This window comes from Chlamydotis macqueenii, chromosome 14 (genome assembly GCF_036417535.1).
Source record: "Chlamydotis macqueenii isolate bChlMac1 chromosome 14, bChlMac1.mat, whole genome shotgun sequence".
NCBI lineage: Eukaryota > Metazoa > Chordata > Aves > Otidiformes > Otididae > Chlamydotis > Chlamydotis macqueenii.
In genome coordinates, this window is record NC_141569.1 from 14815541 (window position 1) to 14834544 (window position 19004).

Below are 19004 nucleotides of genomic sequence, written 5' to 3' on the forward strand. Positions count from 1 at the left end.
AACTCCATAAATGTGGAGAGAGCGAGGCTTTGCTGTGCTGTCACAGCTAAGCGGAGGTTGCTCAGTCGTCCCTGTGTCATCCCGAGGTCCTGGTGTCACTGTCCCAGCGACATTCCCATGGGGACCCTGCCGAGTTGTGCCGTGGAGACGGGAAAAGGGCAGCAATGGGAGTGGGTTCAGCCTTTGGGAAACAATTCCTGCCCAGCGAGCGCTTCTTCTCCCCCAGAGCCTAGAGGGCAGCAGGGGCTGAGCATCCCTGTCCCACTGCCACCACTGCGACCAGAGCAGGAGGGTGCAGCCAAGCCCTGCCTTGCTTGGCCTGACCTTGTTGGTGTCCACCATGCCACTTGTTTGGCCACCCAGAGACCTCAGAGCACTTTTCACAGCAGCCCACATCCTCCTCACTGGTCCACGGCACCTCTGGGAGCCCAGTGCTTTCCTTGGGGGCACCCCCAACCCACCCCACCCCACACCCCACGGCATCCTCAGCATCCATGCTGCCTACGTTGGGGCTCTGCAGAGCAACAGTGAGCGATGAGGAGCTTCAGCTCATCGCTGCTTCATGCCCAGGGGGGGTTGCAGGAAGCTGCTCGGGGTCCACCTCTTGCCTGCGCCCCCCAGGACCAAATGCTCCTCGTGCAGGTGGTGATGCTCAGCGCGGGGCTGCAGCTGAGTGCGTGACCCCAAGGGGCTGGCAGAGAGAAGGGGGAGGCCGATGCCTGCAAGCAGGGCTGCTACGGCCACGTGCCGGTGAGCACGCACACACAGCGCAAGCGAAAGCACGGGAAAATCCCTCGGACCAGTGAATGAAGACGAGTGGAAACCTTTTCTGCTGCTTTCATGGTGAGGAGCCGCAGAGCAGCAGCAGGAGGAGGGCAGTGGGTGGGCCCTGCCTGGCACATCTCCGGTTTGGGATGCTCTGATTCCAGCGCGGTTAGGACAGAGATGACCTGTGCAACTGTTGTTTGTCCCTACGTCCCTCCCTCCTCTTGGTTTTATTTGCTTTTCCTTCCAGTATTGAAAGCTCGTGTCATTTTTCTCACACGTCCGGCAGCGTCGCTTCCCGCAACATCCCAGGGCCCAGCGTCGGGAGACCACACAAGGATGGAAACCCATCCTTCGCCCCTTTGCCAACAAGCCCGCAGCCCCCGTGAGCGCTGAGCAAACCCTGGAGCTGTGACCCCGGAGCGTTGGTCGGAGCTGCTCCCTGAAGCTGCTGTGACTCGGGGAGCCGGGGAAGTGGCGGGGGAGGCTTTTCCCCGGGGCTCGTTTCTGCGCCCTCGTTGCCGAACGCAGCAGCGGGCGCGGTGCAGTTCAAGGGCACCGGAGGGCACCGCACCGCCCCGCACCGCCCCGCACCGCCCCGCACCGCCCGATACACGGCTGCCCCCGCTCCGCGCACACGTGGCCACGTCACACGCCGCAGCCCCGCCCAGCCCCCCCCCGGCCGCCGTTTCCATCCAATGAGCGGATGGGCGGGCCGTGTGTGTGCACGGCGATTGGTCGGGGCGGACGTCAGTCGGCGGGGCGGAGGCTCAAAGGTCGGGGGCTGCGTGGTGCGCGGAGGTGCGGTGAGGGGGTTGACCTCGGGGCGCGGGAGGTCGGTGGGCGCTTTGGGGGGGCCGGGGCTGTTCTGGGGGGCGCGGGGCGCGCAGCTCGAGGCCGGGCCCCAGGCGTAGGGAGGGCTCTCGCCAGGCCGGGCCCGGGCCCCCTTGCAGCCGGGGGGCTCTGGGGTTTTTACCCCCGGGGCGGGCGCTTGCTGACCCCGAGCCGGGTGACTCGGTCGCCGTGGGACCCCGTGAGCGGTTTTACTGAAGGGATGGGGAGCAGAAAGCTGTTGTTCTGCAAAGGGGCTGGCCGTTTCCTGGGGGTTCACCGTAATTCCCACGGTTTGGGGCTTTGCAGCGCTGGGCGCACCCAGGTCCTGCGCCTCCTGCCCGAGGTCGGGTCACCAAACCCACCCCGCGGAGCCCGGTGCGGGGAGAGGCAGAAGGCTGCTCTAGCCCAGAGAGACGGAGGGAGGGGATTTGGGGACGGTGGTGGCGGGACGCTCAGGGTGGGACCCGTGTGCCGGCAGGGATGGCCGGCCGGAACCGGGACCGGAGCCTGCGGGAGGAGCTGACGTGTGCCATCTGCTGCGAGCTCTTCAGCGAGCCCGTCATGCTGGACTGCATGCACCACTTCTGCAAGGCCTGCATCCAGGGCTACTGGGAGAGCTGCGCCCGCGTCCCCTCCTGCCCCCAGTGCCGCCGCGAGTTCCCCAGCCGGGCATTCCGCACCCACTACCTGCTGTCGGGGCTGGTGGAGAAGGTGCGGCGCTGTGGTTCGGCGGAACACCAGCACAAGATGCAGGTGAGTGGCTTCTGCTTGGCTGGGGGTGGGTGTCCTGTGAGCCCTGTGCAGGTAGCGAGAGCCCACCACTCCCTCCTTCCTGTCCCGTGTGTGCCCCACCTGTCCTGAGTGCAATGACGTCCGTGTCTCTTCCTGATTCATTCCCTCTCCCTATTTTCTCCCAGCTGTCTGTCTTTTGGACACTTTCTTTTCTTACATTTGTTTCCCTCACTGCGCTGCCTGACTTCCACCGCAGCCTGGCTGTTTCTCGTGTAGGAGCCACTCAGCTGGGGGTGAGGGCTGCTTGTGCCAGGTGTGCTACTCCAGAGGCCGGTCCCTGCACACGTCATTTCACGGCACACAGGTTTTAAACCTTCTGCAAACAGATATCCCAGGCTGGAGCTCCAAGTGTTAAAAATAAATTTATTTCACTGTGTGCACACATATAGTTCTCAAGCCTGTGCATCAGGTGCTTTCTTCTCCTTGCTTTATGAGAGATCCTGTTGCAGCCTGCCTCTAATGCTGGCCTCAGGAGCTGGGATTGCTCCTGAATCACTCCTCCTTTTCTTTCGCTTGTTCCTGTAGAAGCACCTGGAAGATGCTTTGCAAGCTCGTCAGAAGGAGATGGAGAACTTATTGCAGAGGAAGCGTGCAACGCAGGAAAATATCTGTGGCCTGACGGTAATGCCTTGTGATAGCGGCTTCTTGTACAGCCTCTAGGCTAATGTTTATAGAGGATCTGCGTATCGCTTCAGCTGAGATTTAGCTTTGCTTCCTGTAAAATTCTAGATTAATAACTATGTAGGGATCTGAACAAACTCCCCCGCATGTAGGCTGAAGCCCATCACTGCTGAATATTCAGAAGAGGCTTTGGGAAGAGGCATTAAGCACTCATTAATGCAGCATTTACAAGGTGCATTGGTGCAGCAGAGCTCAGACAGGGTGAGTGGCGAGAGCTGTCAGCTGAGCAGCTTGTTCTGGCCCTGCAGCGCTGCCACTTCTGGAGAGGGTTAATTCTTGAAAGCTCTAAAATACTCTTGTGTGTCTGAAGGGGTGGCTGCAAAACGGAAGAAGCTGGGTCAGCAGCAATGTTGGCACTGCGAGAGCAGTGGCCTTGTCACAAGGACCGTGTTTGGATTCACTGTGGAGCTCCGAGATGATGTGCGGAGCTTGAGTGCTCTCTCCGGGCTTGAGTGGCACTAGGCTGCCTCCTTGTCATTGATCCGTGAAGCAATAACAGCCACAGGCTGACTGCAGTTCCTTCTTGAGTGATGTAAAAGTATTAAAAGCCAAGGAAGAAGGGCTTACGGAAAACACAGTAGTTCAGAGGTGAGATAAAACTGATGGGAGCCTGCCTTCTGACCGGAGTCTCGGGTGCCTCCCCTGCCTGCACTGTGTTTCATACCTCTGTCCCGCTGCCAGATTGGGAATTGACCTTTGAGGTTCATGAAAAAGTGTTATCAAACACGCCTGTGCAGCTGATGCCCCGGTGCAGTAAAAGAGCTGACCAAGAGGTGCTTCAGGAGTAAAGGAGCAAATTGCTGATCTGGGCGGGGAGGCCGCGCGCCTCCTTTGCAGTTTTGGTGCCAGCACAAGCACTTGCTAGAGCAAAGGGAGGCCGGGTGCTGTGCCGGCTGGTGAAGATTCAGCTATATTCTGGGGGAGATGGGTTTCCTGCTGGCAGAAAGGGATGTGTGTTTCAGGCAGTGCTCTCAAGAAAATAATGAGGGCTAAGGTTGCGCTTAGACATTAAAAGCTTAAAGATTGGGAAAATAAGTCATTGGCTGTCTCCTGTAAACAGATAGGAAGGCAGTGAGCACCACAAGGTTGCCTGGCAGTATAAACAACTGGAAAAAAATGACCTCTGAAGAGAGCCTCAGCTCTGGGACTTTTCAGCTCTAACTACAGAGATTAGTGTTTGCAGCTCCCCCGTCTCTCCCGTACAAACAGGACAGGCATCGGAGAGAAAGAACAAGTTACCAGTGCCAGAGAGCTCTGCCTGGGGTCTGGCATGATGTGAAATAAACCCTGACTAACCTGAACAGCTGAGTCTGCAGCTCTGGAAAAGCGAAAGAGCTCCAGTCTTGCACACAAGCAGATTCCTGGTGGTGTGGGAGAGGGCTGTGGGCTCTCACTGTGGCTGTGTACAAGGATTTCTAGTTAAGATGACCAAACCATTGGTAGAGCTCCCCCCCCGCCACCCTCAGCCCTCTTTTTTTTTTTTTTTTTTACTTCCCTTTGGCTCTGCAGCCTTGTCCTTGTGTCCTGTTCTCCATCCAAAAAGTCATGGGTATGTCTGAGGCTCTCTAATTTCCAGGACTCTGTAAGCAGAGTAATGGGCCCAGCCATTCTGTGCACCTATTTGTTTGTTCTAGCTGCCAGACTTGTTTTCTGCCTTTTCCCTCTGCTCAGAAGGTGTCTGGGGAGCTGAACTTCAAGATCCGGGCGGATTTTGCCCGCCTTCATCAGATCCTGGAGGAAGAGGAGAGAGCTGTGCTGGCAGAGCTGGGCAGAAAGGAAGAGCAGACACTAGCACGGCTGCACGGGGACGTCCAGCGGCTGGAGGAGGGGATGTCGGTGCTGCAGAGGGACATAGAGCGCATAGAGCAGACCCTGAGCAGGATGGAAGAGGTGTCGTTGCTGGAGGTGAGTGTGCCAGGCTGAGTGATGTTTCACGATCTGAATTGGGTATGGGGGAGAGTCCTAAATGACAGCACTGGGCTGTACCTGGAAGTAATTTTCACTGCAGTCTATCCTGATTATCTCCCCAGTCCCTTGGAGTCTGGAGGCTTTAGCCACGAGGGATGTATGTGGCGATCTCAGATGTAGTGGGTCTCGGGACCCTTCCTCCTTCTCTGTCGCCCCTGTGAATTTGCCTTGACTGCAGTGCCCAGGCAGTTTCCCCCGGGGTGGGGGTCCTGGCAGGTTGGTTTCCGATCTCTGCGCTGCGTGAGACAGCAGGAGGCAGGACAGGGAGCTTATTTCTGCAGCTATGTGAATTACTGAGAGTGACTGCTAATTCTCTCTGCTCCTCTCCGCAGGTGGAGAGCCTGGATATCAGGTACGTGTCTGGCATGAAAGAAGCTGATTCCCTTTTCAGGAGCTTATCTCTGTCTCTGGCTCCACGTGGGGGAGGGATCTTATCTCAAGTTTTTAAAACATCACAAATTGTTCAGCGAGCTGCTGGTGCTGTGCTAGGTGGGGGCTGGTCCCCAGCATGTGTTGGATGTTCTCCCCAGGGAGCGTGCGTGTTGAGATGGCTGGGCTGGCAGAGCGGGTGGAGGAGAGGTGCTGGTTTGGAATGGGCGCAAGGGGTGTGCGTGCTACAAGTGAGAGCAAGGCTGATGCCACAAACTTCAGGTGCTTTGGCTTCTTCCTGCCCTTTCTTAGCTTCTTACAGCCCACAAGGCTGCAAAACTGACCCCAAGGTGCAGGTTTGTCTGAGGCTGCGAATAGCTGTGGGCCAGAACCGCCAAAGGGGAGCGTGTCCCTGTCCTCTTCCTCCCCGGGGGCTGCAGTGGGATGCAGGCTTGTCCTGTTCACCCATGCAGGAGTCCTGCTTGGGTGTGCTGGGTGCTGATCTGCCGAGAGTCTCTCTATCCACAACACCTCTGCCCCGAGCCACTTGCGCTGGAGGTAGCTCTGCGTCAGGTGGAGCAAGCAGCCACCAGACAGGTTTGCGTCCTGCCTTTACCAAACCTGTCAACGCATGGTAGCATGTTGCAGTCCTGACTGTGCTCTTCCCACAGCAGAGGAGCTGACTGCCGCTCTCTCTGCCCCAGGCCCTCAGTGCGTGTCGAGACCCAGCCCGCCTTTGACCTAGAGCGCTACAGGGACAGCCACAGCGGCCCCTTGCAGTACATCTTCTGGAGACAGATGCTGCGGTCCATCAGTCCCGGTGAGCAGATCGGTGTGGGGGATGGATGTGCTGGGTGGTGTTAGGGCCAGGGATGCTCTGCAGAGGGATTATGCAACTGGTAAAATGTCGTGCTGGATGTCTCCACAGCTCCTGCCCCGCTCACCTTTGACCTTGACTCAGCCCACCCCAACCTAGTCTTCTCCAGAGACCTGACAGCAGTGACGGAGAGGAATCGAGCCCAGCCTGTCCCCAGCAGCCCCCGGCGCTTCCGTCAGTGCGTCAACGTCCTGAGCTCACAGATCTTTGACAGTGGCCGGCACTACTGGGAGGTCTGGGTGGGCAGCAAAACCAAGTGGGACCTGGGGGTGGCCGCTGAGGCTGTGGACCGGGCAGCAAAGGTCAAGCTGTGCCCGGAGAATGGCTACTGGACACTTCGCCTGCGGAACAGGACGGAGTACTGGGCCACCACCACCCCATGGGTGCGCCTGACTCCCCGCCGACCCCCCCGGAAACTGGGGGTCTTCCTGGACTGCCAAGAGGGCACTGTTGCCTTCTTTGATGCTGGGGACATGTCCCATCTCTTCACCTTCCACCATGTCTCTGCGGAGAGATACTGCCCCTTCTTCAGCACCTGCTTCAGCGATGGGAGGGACAACATGGAGCCCATGCGCCTCTGCCACCTGGCCCTGTGAGGGACAAGGAGGAGCAGGGTGCTTTGGGCACCCTAGCCTGGCTCCTTGTCTCTGCTGGCTGGGGCCATGCTGGAGACCAGTTCTCCACACACAGACCTGGTGGGTGTTGGAGGGGCTGTTTAGGTTTCAGTTTTGGGAGGAAGAAGGGGGTTGAGTCTCTTCGCAGCTCCTGTCTGCCCTCCCTTCTCCGTGCCATGGACGGTGGGGTACTGCACTGCATCCCTGGAGGTGCCTGGCACTGCTTGGAGAACACCCTGCCATGCCTGAGCGTGGTATGGTTCAGTAACCGCAGCCACAGGGCTGCAGTGGAGGGGGCTGCAGGCTGCTTGCACCTCCTGTCCCTCCATGCTCCCACCCAGCAACCCTGGGCAGTGGTCCCAGAGCACCATCAGGTGCCTCTTGACACTCAACTTTGACAGCAGACGTCCTCTGCTCGAAGAGCTTTGTGGGGAAGGGCTCCAGGCCGGCGGCAGAGGGAGCTCGGAGCACGGCGTGGGACCCACCGCCGCGCGGGGGCTGTGGTGCTGCCTCCCTCTTACTCGGTCACCATTAAAGCTCGTTAGAAAGACCACTGCCTGCTGTTTGCATGCTTGGGGGTGGGGAATCTACTGCAGTGGGGTGTCGCACAGCCTCGGGGCACAGAGCAGCCCCCTGCTCCAGGCAGGGACTGCTGGGGTGGATCTGAGCCTGGCTGGTGGGAGAAGGATGGCAGTGCCTGGAGTTGGGGGAGTTGTCGTGTTTATCCCACTCAAGCCCACTCCAGGATCAAAGCAGAGGCTGGAGCTGCCCTGATGCTGTGGAGCCCTGGTGCTGGCTGGAGCCTGTGCGTTCCTCTGCAGAGACTCGGCTTTCTGTGCTGTGAGGGCTTTCCAGCTCCCACAGCTGGGCACAGGGACGTTTGTCAAAGCAGGTCCTTCACTGGTCATCCCCCTGCCCAGTGGAGATGGGACAAGGGGCCCTGTCCTCCCATGGTGCCACGAGGGGCATTTCCCCCTTACTGTGCCACACTGGGGCAGGAGGAGATTTTGGCTTGGCTGGAGGGGAGGGTGACCCATGCAAGGTGCAGGCAGCTGTGCTCACCTGTGCAGGAGTGCCGAGCAGCCTGGGGCTCTGTGGGCACGGGGTGGAGGTGGGTGCAGAGGAGATCCAGTTATCGGGAAGCTGCTGCTCCGTTCAGCCTTGCTCGGGAGCGGGGTGTGCCTGGAGGGGGTGTCAGGGGTTTCTGCTCTGTCCTGGCCCCCAGCTGGGCTTCAGCTGGTGAGTGAGCCCTGCTCCCTCCCTGCTGAGCCCCTGGGCTGGGCTGGGCTCGGCTCAGCCTCCTCTCCCAGTTCCTGCCTCATCTCATTGCTCCCCAGCCTCAGCTGAAATAAGAGTGGAGAAGAAAGAGCTGTTGGCTCGGAAATGCTGCTGTGAGCAGGGCTGTCATCCCCCTGCAAGGGCTGGGAGCCTCCGCGGGAGGGTGAGGCTGGTTCGATCGCAGCAAGGAGCTGGGCAGCCGCAGGCAGCCGTGCCCGAAACGTGATGGGGAACGGATCCACCAGGCACTGGCAGGAGCGAGTGCAGCCGAGCTTCGGTGGCCGCGGGCAGGCGGGAGGGTGGCAGCCAGCTCCCGCTGCCGTGTGCCGCGTGGGCCGGTGTGGCAGCACGGGCTGCGAGCAGCGCGCTGCAACGTGTGCTGGTGCCATCGCTGCCACCTCCTACTCCTCTCCCTTACCAAAGGCAGAGCTGGAGAGCAGCGAAAACCTGCTTGTCCCAAATCCTTGGGCTGAGCAGGCTCTCGAGAAAGCACGTCCTTCCTCCTCCTCCTCCTCGTGCCTGGCTGTGTGCGGTGGCTGTGGCGTGCTGCTCCCAGGCAGAGCCACGTTTCGGGGTGTAACGTCCTCGGCTGGCCCTGCCAGCGGGGAAGGGCTCCGTCAGGAAGGCTGGGGCAGGCAGAGCCCCTGCACTGCGTGCAGCACGTACGGCAGCTCCTGCGTGCGGGGAAAACTCTGCTCTGAGCTGCGGTACGCGCAACGTTCACCTGGTGAGGAAACATTGCCTCCTGTTAAATGCTGTCCGAACAACACATTTCATTGATAAACCACTGGAGAATAGAAATCACGGGCATGATGTGAATGCAGTGACCAGCTGGGCCTGGCCCTGGGTTCAGGCAGGAGGGGACGGGGATGGGCAGGTGGGCACCGCAGGGGCTCAGCACCCCTCTCTGCTCCAGCGGCTGGGCTGCACCTGCCAGGGCTGGCTCTCCCCATCTGTCCCCAGCACCAGGCTGTATTTTCCCTGCAGGTTACCTTGTTGTTTTGTCACTGGGTGTCCTCAGAGTCACCCGTGTCCCTTTCCCGTTGCCATGCCTGGGGCTGGGCAGTGTCCAGCAGCTCCTACCCTGGGCTGCTGCTGCGACAGGTTTGTGTCTTTATCCTGTGATTTAGGGAAACCTTTGCTTCCTTGGGTACCCCCACGTGCTGGAAGGGTGACAAGATTTTAAAATAAGTTCCTTTTGTTTCCCAGGGCAGCCACAATGGAAAGGTCCCATCGGTCCCACAGTGGCCCTGTGTTTGTGATGGAAAATTCCCTGTCGTCACAGGCGAGCCCTCCCCCGTGTCCTGACGTTAGATGGCAGCATGGACGGGCTGGTCCCAGCCACCACTGCCTGCATGGTGACACATTTGGACTGCAATGGATGGAGGATGCCAAAATCCCTTGATTTTGGGGGTGCACTCAGCCTCTCTAGGCAGCCCTTGGGCTGTGCGTTTTGTCCAGCATCTCAGCAGTGCGATGTGACTCATCCCTCCGTCACTGTCCGCACCTCACCAGCCTCCCTGCTCATTTCCGGTGCCCGATGACCCCTGATGCTCACAGTGGTCCCCAACACAGGTATGCTGCTGTGGCGGGGAGCCCCATGGCTGCCCCATCCCTGTTCACAGCCCCTGGCTCCGGGGAGGGGTCTGATCCTGCAAATCTCAGCTCTTCACCCTACGGCGGTGGGCAGTGCTGCTCCTCTGCGTGGTCCCCAGCTCTGCCTCATCACCCCACCATCATGGTGAGTTTTAAAAAATCTCTCTCCAGAAAGTTCCAGGGGTTTGGGCACTCAGCTGGAACGGAGGGACAGCACTGCTTTCTGCTCCTTTGGGACCCAGGAGGGAGGTGGTCCAAGATGAGTGTGCTGAAGAGCAATGCAGCTGGCGCTCTAAGGGTTAAAAACTCACTAATTGGGCTGGGGGCAGTGGGGTAAAACAAACTCTGTGGCTTGGAGTCCCTCTGAGGGCTCCAGGAGAGGGACAGGGTGATTTCTTCCATGAGTTTGGCAACGAGAGCAGTTGAGCGCACAAGAAGTTTTCATGTCTTTTCGAAGCCCTGAGCACATGGTTCCCATTCAGGCTCTTTCTTTGCTGACTGCAACTGTGCCTAATTAATAACCCCCCTCCCCGGGGCGCAGCGTAGGGCCGTGGTAATTTATCTGTTTAGCGCACGTTGGGTTCACGGGCAGCGGGCCGAGGCTGTGCCGTCACCTTCATCTGCAGCGTGTTCGCGGTGGGTTCGCACCCAGCCGGAGCCGCTGGCGGCAGCAGTGGTGTGGGGGCAGCCACGCTGGCACGCGTGGAGTGACATTGTCACCGTCCCGCTGCCAGCATCACGGTCCTGTGCGTGGGTTTCGGTGTACACTTGCCAGAAAGGGGTGCGTGTGCCACATGTAACGGTGCTGGGGGGCAACGTGGCTGCCCCACGCTGCGTGCACGGATGGGTGGCATGAGTGGGGGCCTCTAGTGCTCCCCCAAATGAGTAGGGGTGTGTGTGCACACACAGGTGTGAGAAAGCACGTGTGTGCCCTTGTGCAAGAGAAGCGGGGGTTCAGGGGGTGCACGCCTGCGTGTGTGCATGCAGGTGTGAGATTTGGGGTGGGGGGGCATGCAGGCGTGAAGGTGTGTGTGCGAGCAGATGCGAGGTGCACGTGTTCACACGTGGTGTGCGTACGCTGGTGCGAGAGGGTGTTTGTGTGCGTTCCCTCTGGCCCGAGAGGTTGGGGTGTGCTCACGCGTGAAAGAGGGGGACCCGTGGCCATTTGCACATAGGTGCACGCTAGTGCCTGCGCACACGGGTGCGGTGGGATGCGTGCGGGTGTGCACGGGGCGCGTGTTGGCGTGAATATGCGGGCGGGTGCGGGGGTGCTGGTGTGTACGCGGGGCAGGGGTGATGCACGCACCCGCGCAGGTGCGGGGGGGGGTTGCAGACCCCGCAGGTGCGGCTCCCCCAGCCCCGCCCCGCCCCGCCCCGCCCGCCCGGCGCCCCGCGGGCTCGGCGGAGGGCGGCGGGCGGCCCGGGCGGGCGGAGGAAAAGGAAGCGGCCCCGGTGCTCCCCGCCCGCTGCCGCAGCTGGGGCGCGGCGGGAGCAGAGCTCGGTGCGCGGGGCCCGCTCCGCATCGCTCCGCGCCGCCCCGCACCGATCCGCCCGCAGCCCCGGAGATGAAGAGAGTTTGTACGCTGCCCCTCTGGCTCTGGCTCGGCATTGTCTCGGAGGCAGGTGAGCACCGTGGGGGGCTGCCCCGCCGGGACGGGACGGGACGGGACCCGGACGGGACCCCCCAAACCCCGCGAGGACCCGCACTGCCTTTCCGCCGTGTCCCCCAGCCCCGACGGGGATGTGCCGCCGTGCCCGCCCTGGGGTCCCCCGGCCCCGACACGGTCCGTCGTGGGGTCCCCTGTCCCTGATGGGGACCGACACAGCCAGTCGTGAGGTTCCCCGACCCCGACGGGCACCCACTGCTGTACGCTCCCTGGGGTCCCCAGCCCCAATGGGGACCGACACAGCCCACTCCGGGATCCCCCATCCCCGACGGGGACTGACACAGCCCGTTGTGGGGTCCCCCAGCCCCGACACAGCCCGCCCCGCGTGTCGCCGAGAGCTGTGACAGCGTGCCCGCAGTGAGGGGACGGGACGGGACGGGAGGACGTTGCTGCCATTCCCGCGGGGTCCGTGGGTGAACCCACGCCGTGCCCGTGCCGCGGGTGTGCTCGCCGCAAGCAGGGAAGGAACCGCACCGGGCTCTTGCAGGAGGGGTTTCTTTGGCCGGGGAAGCGGCCGGCAGCAGGAGGACGGGCTGGAGGCCGGCTCCTTGCTCTGTTTATTTATTTTTTTCATGCGCAGTCATTAATTTGTGAGCGCCGGGCAGCGCGTCCGGGAGGAAGGCACGAGGAGGCGGTGGTCCACGCGATGCCGTCCAGCTTGCCTCTCCCAACCGGCTGCTGGCAGCTCTGGTCCGCCTGGGAAGTCACCCAAGGCAGATCCCGGTGAAACGCTTTTCCTTCCCGTAACGATTCTGGGGCAAAAGGCTGTCGGGCAGCGAGTCGAACCCCCTGGCTGCGGCTTGGGTCGGGTGGATGCGGGGCCACGGCAGAATTGGGGCTGGGAGGCCCTTCCAGAGAGCAGGGAGCGTGGGGCAGAGCAGAGCTGGGTGGGCGCTGCTGGGGTGATGGGGATGGGGCACCAGCCCCACCAGCTTCCCCCAGGGAAGCTCCCGCTTGCACGGTAAAGCATTTACAGCCCAAATCAGAGCAAGACCCACAGAAAGTTAGTAATGCTGGAAGCTTGTAATGTGGGGAGATGAATTTTGGGGGCATAAATAAAATTTTCTGTAGCCTCAGCTCAGTGACTCACTGTCACTGGCAGCGTTTGCTGCCATCATTGAAGTGAGCTCACGGGAGGGCTGCAGGTCTGGCCAAAGAGGTGGGGTACGGATAGCATCACCGGCAGCAGGACTGTCAACCTGCTCTGCCCAAAATGCTGCTGATGGCTCTGGGGCTGTGGGGCCAAAGGACCCACTGGGCTGCTGGAGCTCAGGGGGAGCTCCGGGAGGCAGGGCAGAAAAGGACCTGCTGCTGGTGACATTGCGGCGGGGGCTGCAGCTGTTCGAAGCTCTCTTGTTAGCAATTTGTAAAGCGTCGTGTAGCTCTTCTCAGGTTCTTTCATCTCCCGGAGGCGCGGGGAGCGGTGCCTGGGAGGCTCCGGCCAGCGCGGCTGCGTGACGTGCGGGCCTCGTCAGCTCAGGGCTTTGAAGCTCTCCAGAGCTGCCTGATTAGGGCAGCAATGAAGGGTGGTGTGGAGCTCAGCTGGGGGATTGTACGCTGGGAATTTGCTTCCTCTTCTTCATTTACCTGAGACTGCTTTGTCAGCGCATGAAGGACCCACAAATTCCCCGTGAACCATAATCCCAGCTGAGCGCAAATATTTGCGCCCCTTGGAAGCAGGGATGAGGGTGTGAGACTGTTCCACCTAGGAAGGGTGCACTGTTCATCTCAGGATCATGAAGGGTCCATTCTGGCTCTGTGTCCTGCCTGTTCCACGCAGCTGCTCCTTACATCCCAGCTCCGCAGCACTCCCAGGATGGAGTGGAGTTGGGGAGCTGCCCTTTGTGGGTGGTGAGATGGGGGGCAGCAGGCAGAGGTTCAGCCCCAGCATCCCAGGACATCTCGGAGTCACTGTTCATGAGTGGCGATGAGAGCGTGCACTCCCTGAGCCGCCGTGCTCTGGGCGCAGAGCAGCGCTGACCACCCCGCAGCCAAATAATCCCATCAGGGACTCCGGCTTGTTGTTTTCAAGAGTGTGTGCCCTTTGCATGAGGGAAGGGGCCGTGCTTGTGTAGGACCTGAGCCCGTTACCTTGGCTGCCGCTGCCTGCCCTCCTCTAAGATCGCGCAGGCCTCCCCGGCCGGGTGCTCAGACAGCCCCGCGCTGACCATGCCAGCAGCAACATTCGCCTTTGCAGCTGGGATTTGAGGCGGTTGCTTTATTGCAAGTAATAAACGTGGGCCATTTCAGCAACACCCTTTCATGCGAAGGCCCGCAAGCGCGCAACAAACTCCGCTCTGGCTTAACCCCGTCGCTCGTTCGTGATGAAGCAGAGCCGGGGCCTCCACGGAGGAGGTGGGTGATGAGAGGGATGCAGCCCGTGGTCCCTGGGGGCTGCTGGGGAGGGGGTAGCAATGGCCTTTGTGCCCCACCATCTGCTTAGGGACAATTTTGGGTGAATAATGGGCTCCAACTACTGCCCTGGTGTCTGGCTTGGGCACATGAGCATGAGGCTCGCTGCCTGCGCGAACAGCCATGAAGGTGTTTGTCACCGAGCTCAATTCGACGTTTGGTCGGGGGGACCCAGCAGCACAATGTCCCCAGCCAGCACGGGCCGGGTGGGAGGGAGCTTCCTCTGGCGTGTCCCACCCCGCCCCGCTCTGCTGCCCGTCTCCCGTGGGCTCGCTCCACGCAGGATCGCTGTCCCGGGGGTATCGCTTGGCCCCGCGCTGGTGTGGTGTTTGCCAGGGCAGGCGTGGGAAGGGCAGGTGCTCCCAGCCAGCCAGGAGGGAACAGGCTGTTCCCAGCGTCGCGGGGCAGTTCCTGGGGAGGGAAAGGGAGAGCGGGATCCCACGGGAACGGCGGCAGGAGAGGGCTGTGGCCAGCCAGCGGTTTCTCCAACGCCGTACGGGGCATCCGCGGCTATCAGGAGGTCTTGATGGGTCCCCAGGTCTGCCCGGCTCCCAGCAGCTTTGGGGAGCAACACGAGCCCTGGAGACAGCGCCCACCTTCTCCTCAACCGCTCGAGCGGGTGCAGCGGAAGCGTCTTCGCATTCGGCCTGCTGGACTGAAACAGCCTCAAGCAAGGGGGGCAAGGGGGGGGGGGCTGTATATTTAAACCCGGCGGTGGGGGAAAGCTGCAATAAGCCCAGGGTGATGGGGATCCCAAGGGGTCCTACAGATGTGGGGAGAAGCAGAAAGCCCCGTGACGGCCGGACGCCGCAGGCTGTGCTGCCCGCCGAGGGTGGGGAGCCGGAGCGGAGGAGCAGCGGTTGTGGTGGTTTCCGTACGAGGAATGACTAAACGTGGCAGGGCTCTTCCGCTGGGAAAAAGGGCCAGGGCATTGCAATACAGGGCTGCAAAATCACGGCTCGCTTGGAGAAGGCAGTTCCTGGCGGGTTCCCGTGCTGGGAGGACGAGGAGCGTGGCCGGGGGCCAGTGGCTTGTCACACGCCACCGTGCAGCGGTGGAGCTTGTTGCCACAGGACCTTTGAGTGTTAGACATTTGCCTGGGTCCAAAGGCAATCACGCATGGAAAAACAAGTGGGTTTGCAAGGAAAAAATCCACAGGCGGTTAGTCAAAGCTGAAGGTCCCCTTTCCCACCCCGGACTGTGAGCAGGGGATGCCCAGCACCACGTTTCACCTTCACCTGCCCCAGGCAGCTCCTGCAAATCCCCACCTGGGCCAGGGGCAGGGGGGAGGCGGCACATTGCCCCAAAAGGGTCCCACGCCAGCTGGGTGCCACGGGAGGGACTGTGACCTGCCCGGTGTGCGCCAGGGTCTGCTGGGAAGGCCAGAGCTGGGCCCTGCCCTGGGCCAGAGCTGGGATTATCTTTTGTCCTTCATTAGGAAAAGAAATACTGCTGCAGCTGCACTGGCATCTAGTGACTGGTTAAATTAATTCCAGGGTTTTTATTGCCTCTGGCTATCCCGGACCTTTGTTTCTCGTTTCACGTTGTTAAAAGGGAGGGTTAGCCGGGTCCCGGGGGGGCTTTTTCTCTCTGGTCAAAATAGTTGTGATGTTTTCGGCACACGGTATTATTGCCCATCTGCGGTGCCTCATTGTTAACGCAAAATAGTGGAAGCAGAGATGGCCGGCGGTCAAATCGGCGAGGAGGCACGAGCCCTTGAGCCCAGGGCAACCACTCGTTTTGCTGAGCGGCCGCAGGCAAGTTGCTCCATCTCTAGGTGCAAGTTCAGCAGAAGGGGGGTGAAAACCTGGCCCCGCGGCAGCTGGTGGCAAAACTCCCCCCGAGTTTTATAAGCCAAGGATATTAAGCGGGGAGTCTCTCCTGGAGTCGATTCCCTGCTGAGGTAGCAGAAACAGGTTTCGGCCCGTGACTTGTATTTCACCTTACGACTTCTCCCACGTGTGCATTGTTTTTCTTGCTGCGTTTCTGCCCCCTCCTTCCAGGGCCAGGATCTCCAGCGCAGGCTTTGCCGGCCAAACCTGGAGGTGCCGTGGGACGGACGCCATGTGCTAACGAGGGAGGATCGGTTTAGGGGGTCAGGAAAAGACTCCGAACCAGGGAAACGCAGAGATTAGGGTGGTGGGAAAGGCGAGAGATACTCCGAGCGCACGCTGTGGTCTGCCCTTCTCTGAGCACGTAACAACCAGCGGCTGCTGCTCCCCTGCTCTGGGTCTGTGCAGTGAACGGCAGCGAGGACCCCAGGGCTCTCCCCAGCAAGGATTGTGAGAAAGGGCTGAGTCGGTTGCAGACCCACCCCATCTTTATCCCCGGTTGCTGATGGGCAGAGACCTGGAGTGAGCAGAGAGAAAGAGGAGAGAAGATTTTTACCTTGCCTGCAGTAGCCAGTCCAGAGCTGGTTACAGCTCTCCTCGGAGCCAGCGTGGTTGCAGAGGGCTTAGCGAGAGAATAAGCTCAACTCTGCTCCCGGTCTCAGCGCACGCAAAGAGGGAAGCGATCCAAGCAGCTCAGTGATGCTTTCGGGGCCCATCGCTGCCGCGCGAGGTGTAGCCACCCACCCGCGTGCAGGCGCGGAGGGGTTAAGCCTTCTCCTGGCCGTGGCTCGCTTGGCTGGGTGAAAGCCAGCCGGTGTGCCGAGTCCACCCGCCCCGGTCTGTGGTGCTAGCGCCGGTGACGCAGCGCCCATGCACCATCCCACCACGGCCAGGCTGCGCAGCGTGGCGAGGCCGCCGGCCTGGGCAGGCTCCGGGGGCCGGGGCATCCCCACGGGGAAGGGTTAAGAGAAGACAAGCTGCGCCGATGCCAGGCTGGGTGTCCAGGTTCTCCCTTGGCGGAGGTCAGTGGTGGTTCATGGGAAAGGAAAAATTGGCAGCTGGGCCGGATGTCCCTGCATTTCCCCTCTTCCTGCAGCCGCCTGAACGACGTTCCTTATTTAGCTTTCCTGACGGACAGGAGGAATCTGATGGCGGAAACTGTCACTGCCTGATAACAGCTCAGGGACCCCTTTATGATGGGCGGCACGGCAGGGAACAGGGCAGCGCTCCTCCTCACCAGGACGGGACAGCGGGGCAGCCGGGGCTGCCCTTGGCACCGGGTTTTTGGGGACAGCCGCAGGGAGGGAGGGAAGGGCACAGGCAACCCTTCCCTTTGTGCTGGTTTGTGTACAAACCCCCTCAGTGCTGTTTAAAAGACTCTCAAGGCCAAGAAATGATGGTATATATGTATTTTCTAGGCTTTTTCTCTTCTTCTTTTTGGTGAGGCATCTGAGTTGGTGGAAAGGACCACGGATGGGGAGAGGGGAGGCGTGGAGCGAAGCCTCTCAGCCAAGGTCTGAGACCAGGTGAGGCTTCCCACTCACTGGCAATGAGCATGTGAAGGGCAGCCGGGACTGGGGTGCTTTGGCAGGAGCTGGAAGGGATGACTGGCACCAGGAGTTGAGCATACACATCAGTCCTGGGGCTGGCTCCCACACAAGGATGCTCTGACTGAGCAGATGAACACTGCGTGTTTTATTGTCCCCAGCTTTCTCTCTACAGAAGATGGCATCTTGCTGGTGTCTGAGCTGTTCTCCCATATGTGCCCATGGTGACCAGCCGCAAAACCACAAAAGGTCCTGAAATACAGCCTGTATTTCAATGTATCCATTGATTTTTATCTTGCATCTGTGGAGGCCACCAGGCTGCTCCCATACCAATAAGAGCATTGTTTCCATGGCAATTAATGTATTTAAAAAGGGCAGAATGTACAGCGAGACTGTATTTTTTTTAAACAGCAAGTCCTGAGCGAGGCAGCCCTTTCCACTGGACCGGACATGGGACGCTTAGTTTTATTCTGTGCGATGCGCTCCGCTTTGCGCTGGGATGCAAAGGCCACGCTACGGCCTCGCAGCCCTGACATCACCGGTCCTCTGCCGCTCAGAGTTTCACGTTCCCTGGGGCGGTCAGAGCTGCGCGCTCCAAGCTGCGTGTCTGACCGGTTCAGTTTTAGCTGAGCAATATTAAAAATCTCCCTGCAAGCCTGAAGACCTCGGCAGGAACTCGCAGGAGTTGTTGCTGCGCTCTCGGACCAGGTCACCCACGCGAGTAGCAGGATGGAGGTTTAGGCCATCAAACTGTGCTGGTACCTCGGGACCAAATGCTTCTCACTTCAGCAAAGTTCAAATTCCTTTTGTGTTTGCTTTCCGTCATCGGGCGGCACAGGCAGGGAGACTGGTGCGAAGTGAATTGCTCTGTCTGTCCGTTTGTGTTCATGTATTGCGCTCTCAGTGCCGCGGGTGTGCGAGGCTGGTAGACGTGGGAAGCAGGAGCTCCTGCCCCAAATCTCAGTGCATGTTTTGGATGGCCACGTTGGGGATGGGGTATCCGTGGGGGATAACAGGGCTTTGCATCCTCCTGGCTATTCTGAGGCAGAAAAGGCAGCAAAATTCATATTGCAAGTTGTTTAAAATAATACAGGTTTCTTATGCTGTCACTTCCTAGCGTGACGCACAGTCGCCACTGCAGCGAGATGGGTTAACTTCCCACTACACCTTCCTGGGCAGGAGTCATCTCACCCGGCCCCCATCATGTAAATTTTAGCCTACAGCCTAAGGCGCTTGCTCTACAGTCAGCGGGGTGGGGGGGAGAAAGGCTTTTTTTGGAGGCACTCCATTCCATCTTCTAAGAGGTGTTGAAGGAATTGCCTTTGGGAGGGTCCCTGGGCAATGGCTGAGACTCCTGCCAGCCCACACACGGTCCGCACGCGCATGTGTCCCCAGGTCTGGCACTGCCCCTCTGCCAGGTTTCATTTCACCCTGCAACCCACCCTCTTCCTCGCCGGCCACCCCGGCTCCCTCCGCCCTGGCAGCTTGCAGCTGCGCCGAGGGGATGGGCACGGTCCAAGGGTAAAACGAAAGAGCAGCATCAACCAAAACAACTGATGGCCCCGGTCTCGGGAGACGAGGCTGGGAGGTAGTGGGATCATGTGGAGTGAGCAGTAGACAGAGGAAGGAAGTTTTTATGGCTGGGCCAGATCCTGAAGTCTTCGGTTGTATTTAAGCCCATGCCTCAATGACTTCAGTGGAGACTGGTCTGAGTAACAAGAGAAGAAAGGGCTTCAGGATCTGTCCCCCAGCTCATTGTGTCGCTTGGGAGG

General features: G+C 60.2%; 2 protein-coding genes across 4 annotated transcripts in view; both read left to right on the forward strand.

Moving 5' to 3' along the window:
• Positions 1-1534: 1534 nt before the first annotated feature.
• On the forward strand, positions 1535-7453 carry LOC104477586 (zinc-binding protein A33). 2 transcript variants are annotated; one of them, XM_086759214.1, is made up of 7 exons: positions 1535-1566; positions 2078-2352; positions 2917-3012; positions 4744-4977; positions 5373-5392; positions 6081-6229; positions 6338-7453. In XM_086759214.1, the coding sequence occupies exons 2-7, from the start codon at positions 2080-2082 to the stop codon at positions 6880-6882; spliced, it is 1317 nt and encodes a 438-aa protein (XP_086615340.1). In that variant the 5' UTR covers positions 1535-1566; positions 2078-2079; the 3' UTR covers positions 6883-7453. The 2 variants fall into 2 exon arrangements, with proteins under 2 accessions (XP_086615340.1, XP_086615341.1); XM_086759215.1 differs by having other exon boundaries at positions 6114-6229.
• A 3766-nt stretch (positions 7454-11219) lies between these two features.
• The window catches only part of FLT4 (fms related receptor tyrosine kinase 4), a 59464-nt gene continuing 51679 nt past the window's right edge, over positions 11220-19004 (forward strand). The window contains exon 1 of one of the 2 annotated variants that reach the window (XM_086758541.1): positions 11220-11397. In XM_086758541.1, the coding sequence (XP_086614667.1) occupies positions 11340-11397 (58 nt within the window). In that variant the 5' untranslated portion in view covers positions 11220-11339. The remainder of the gene's footprint in view (positions 11398-19004) is intronic. The other variant, XM_086758543.1, reaches the window with a different exon arrangement.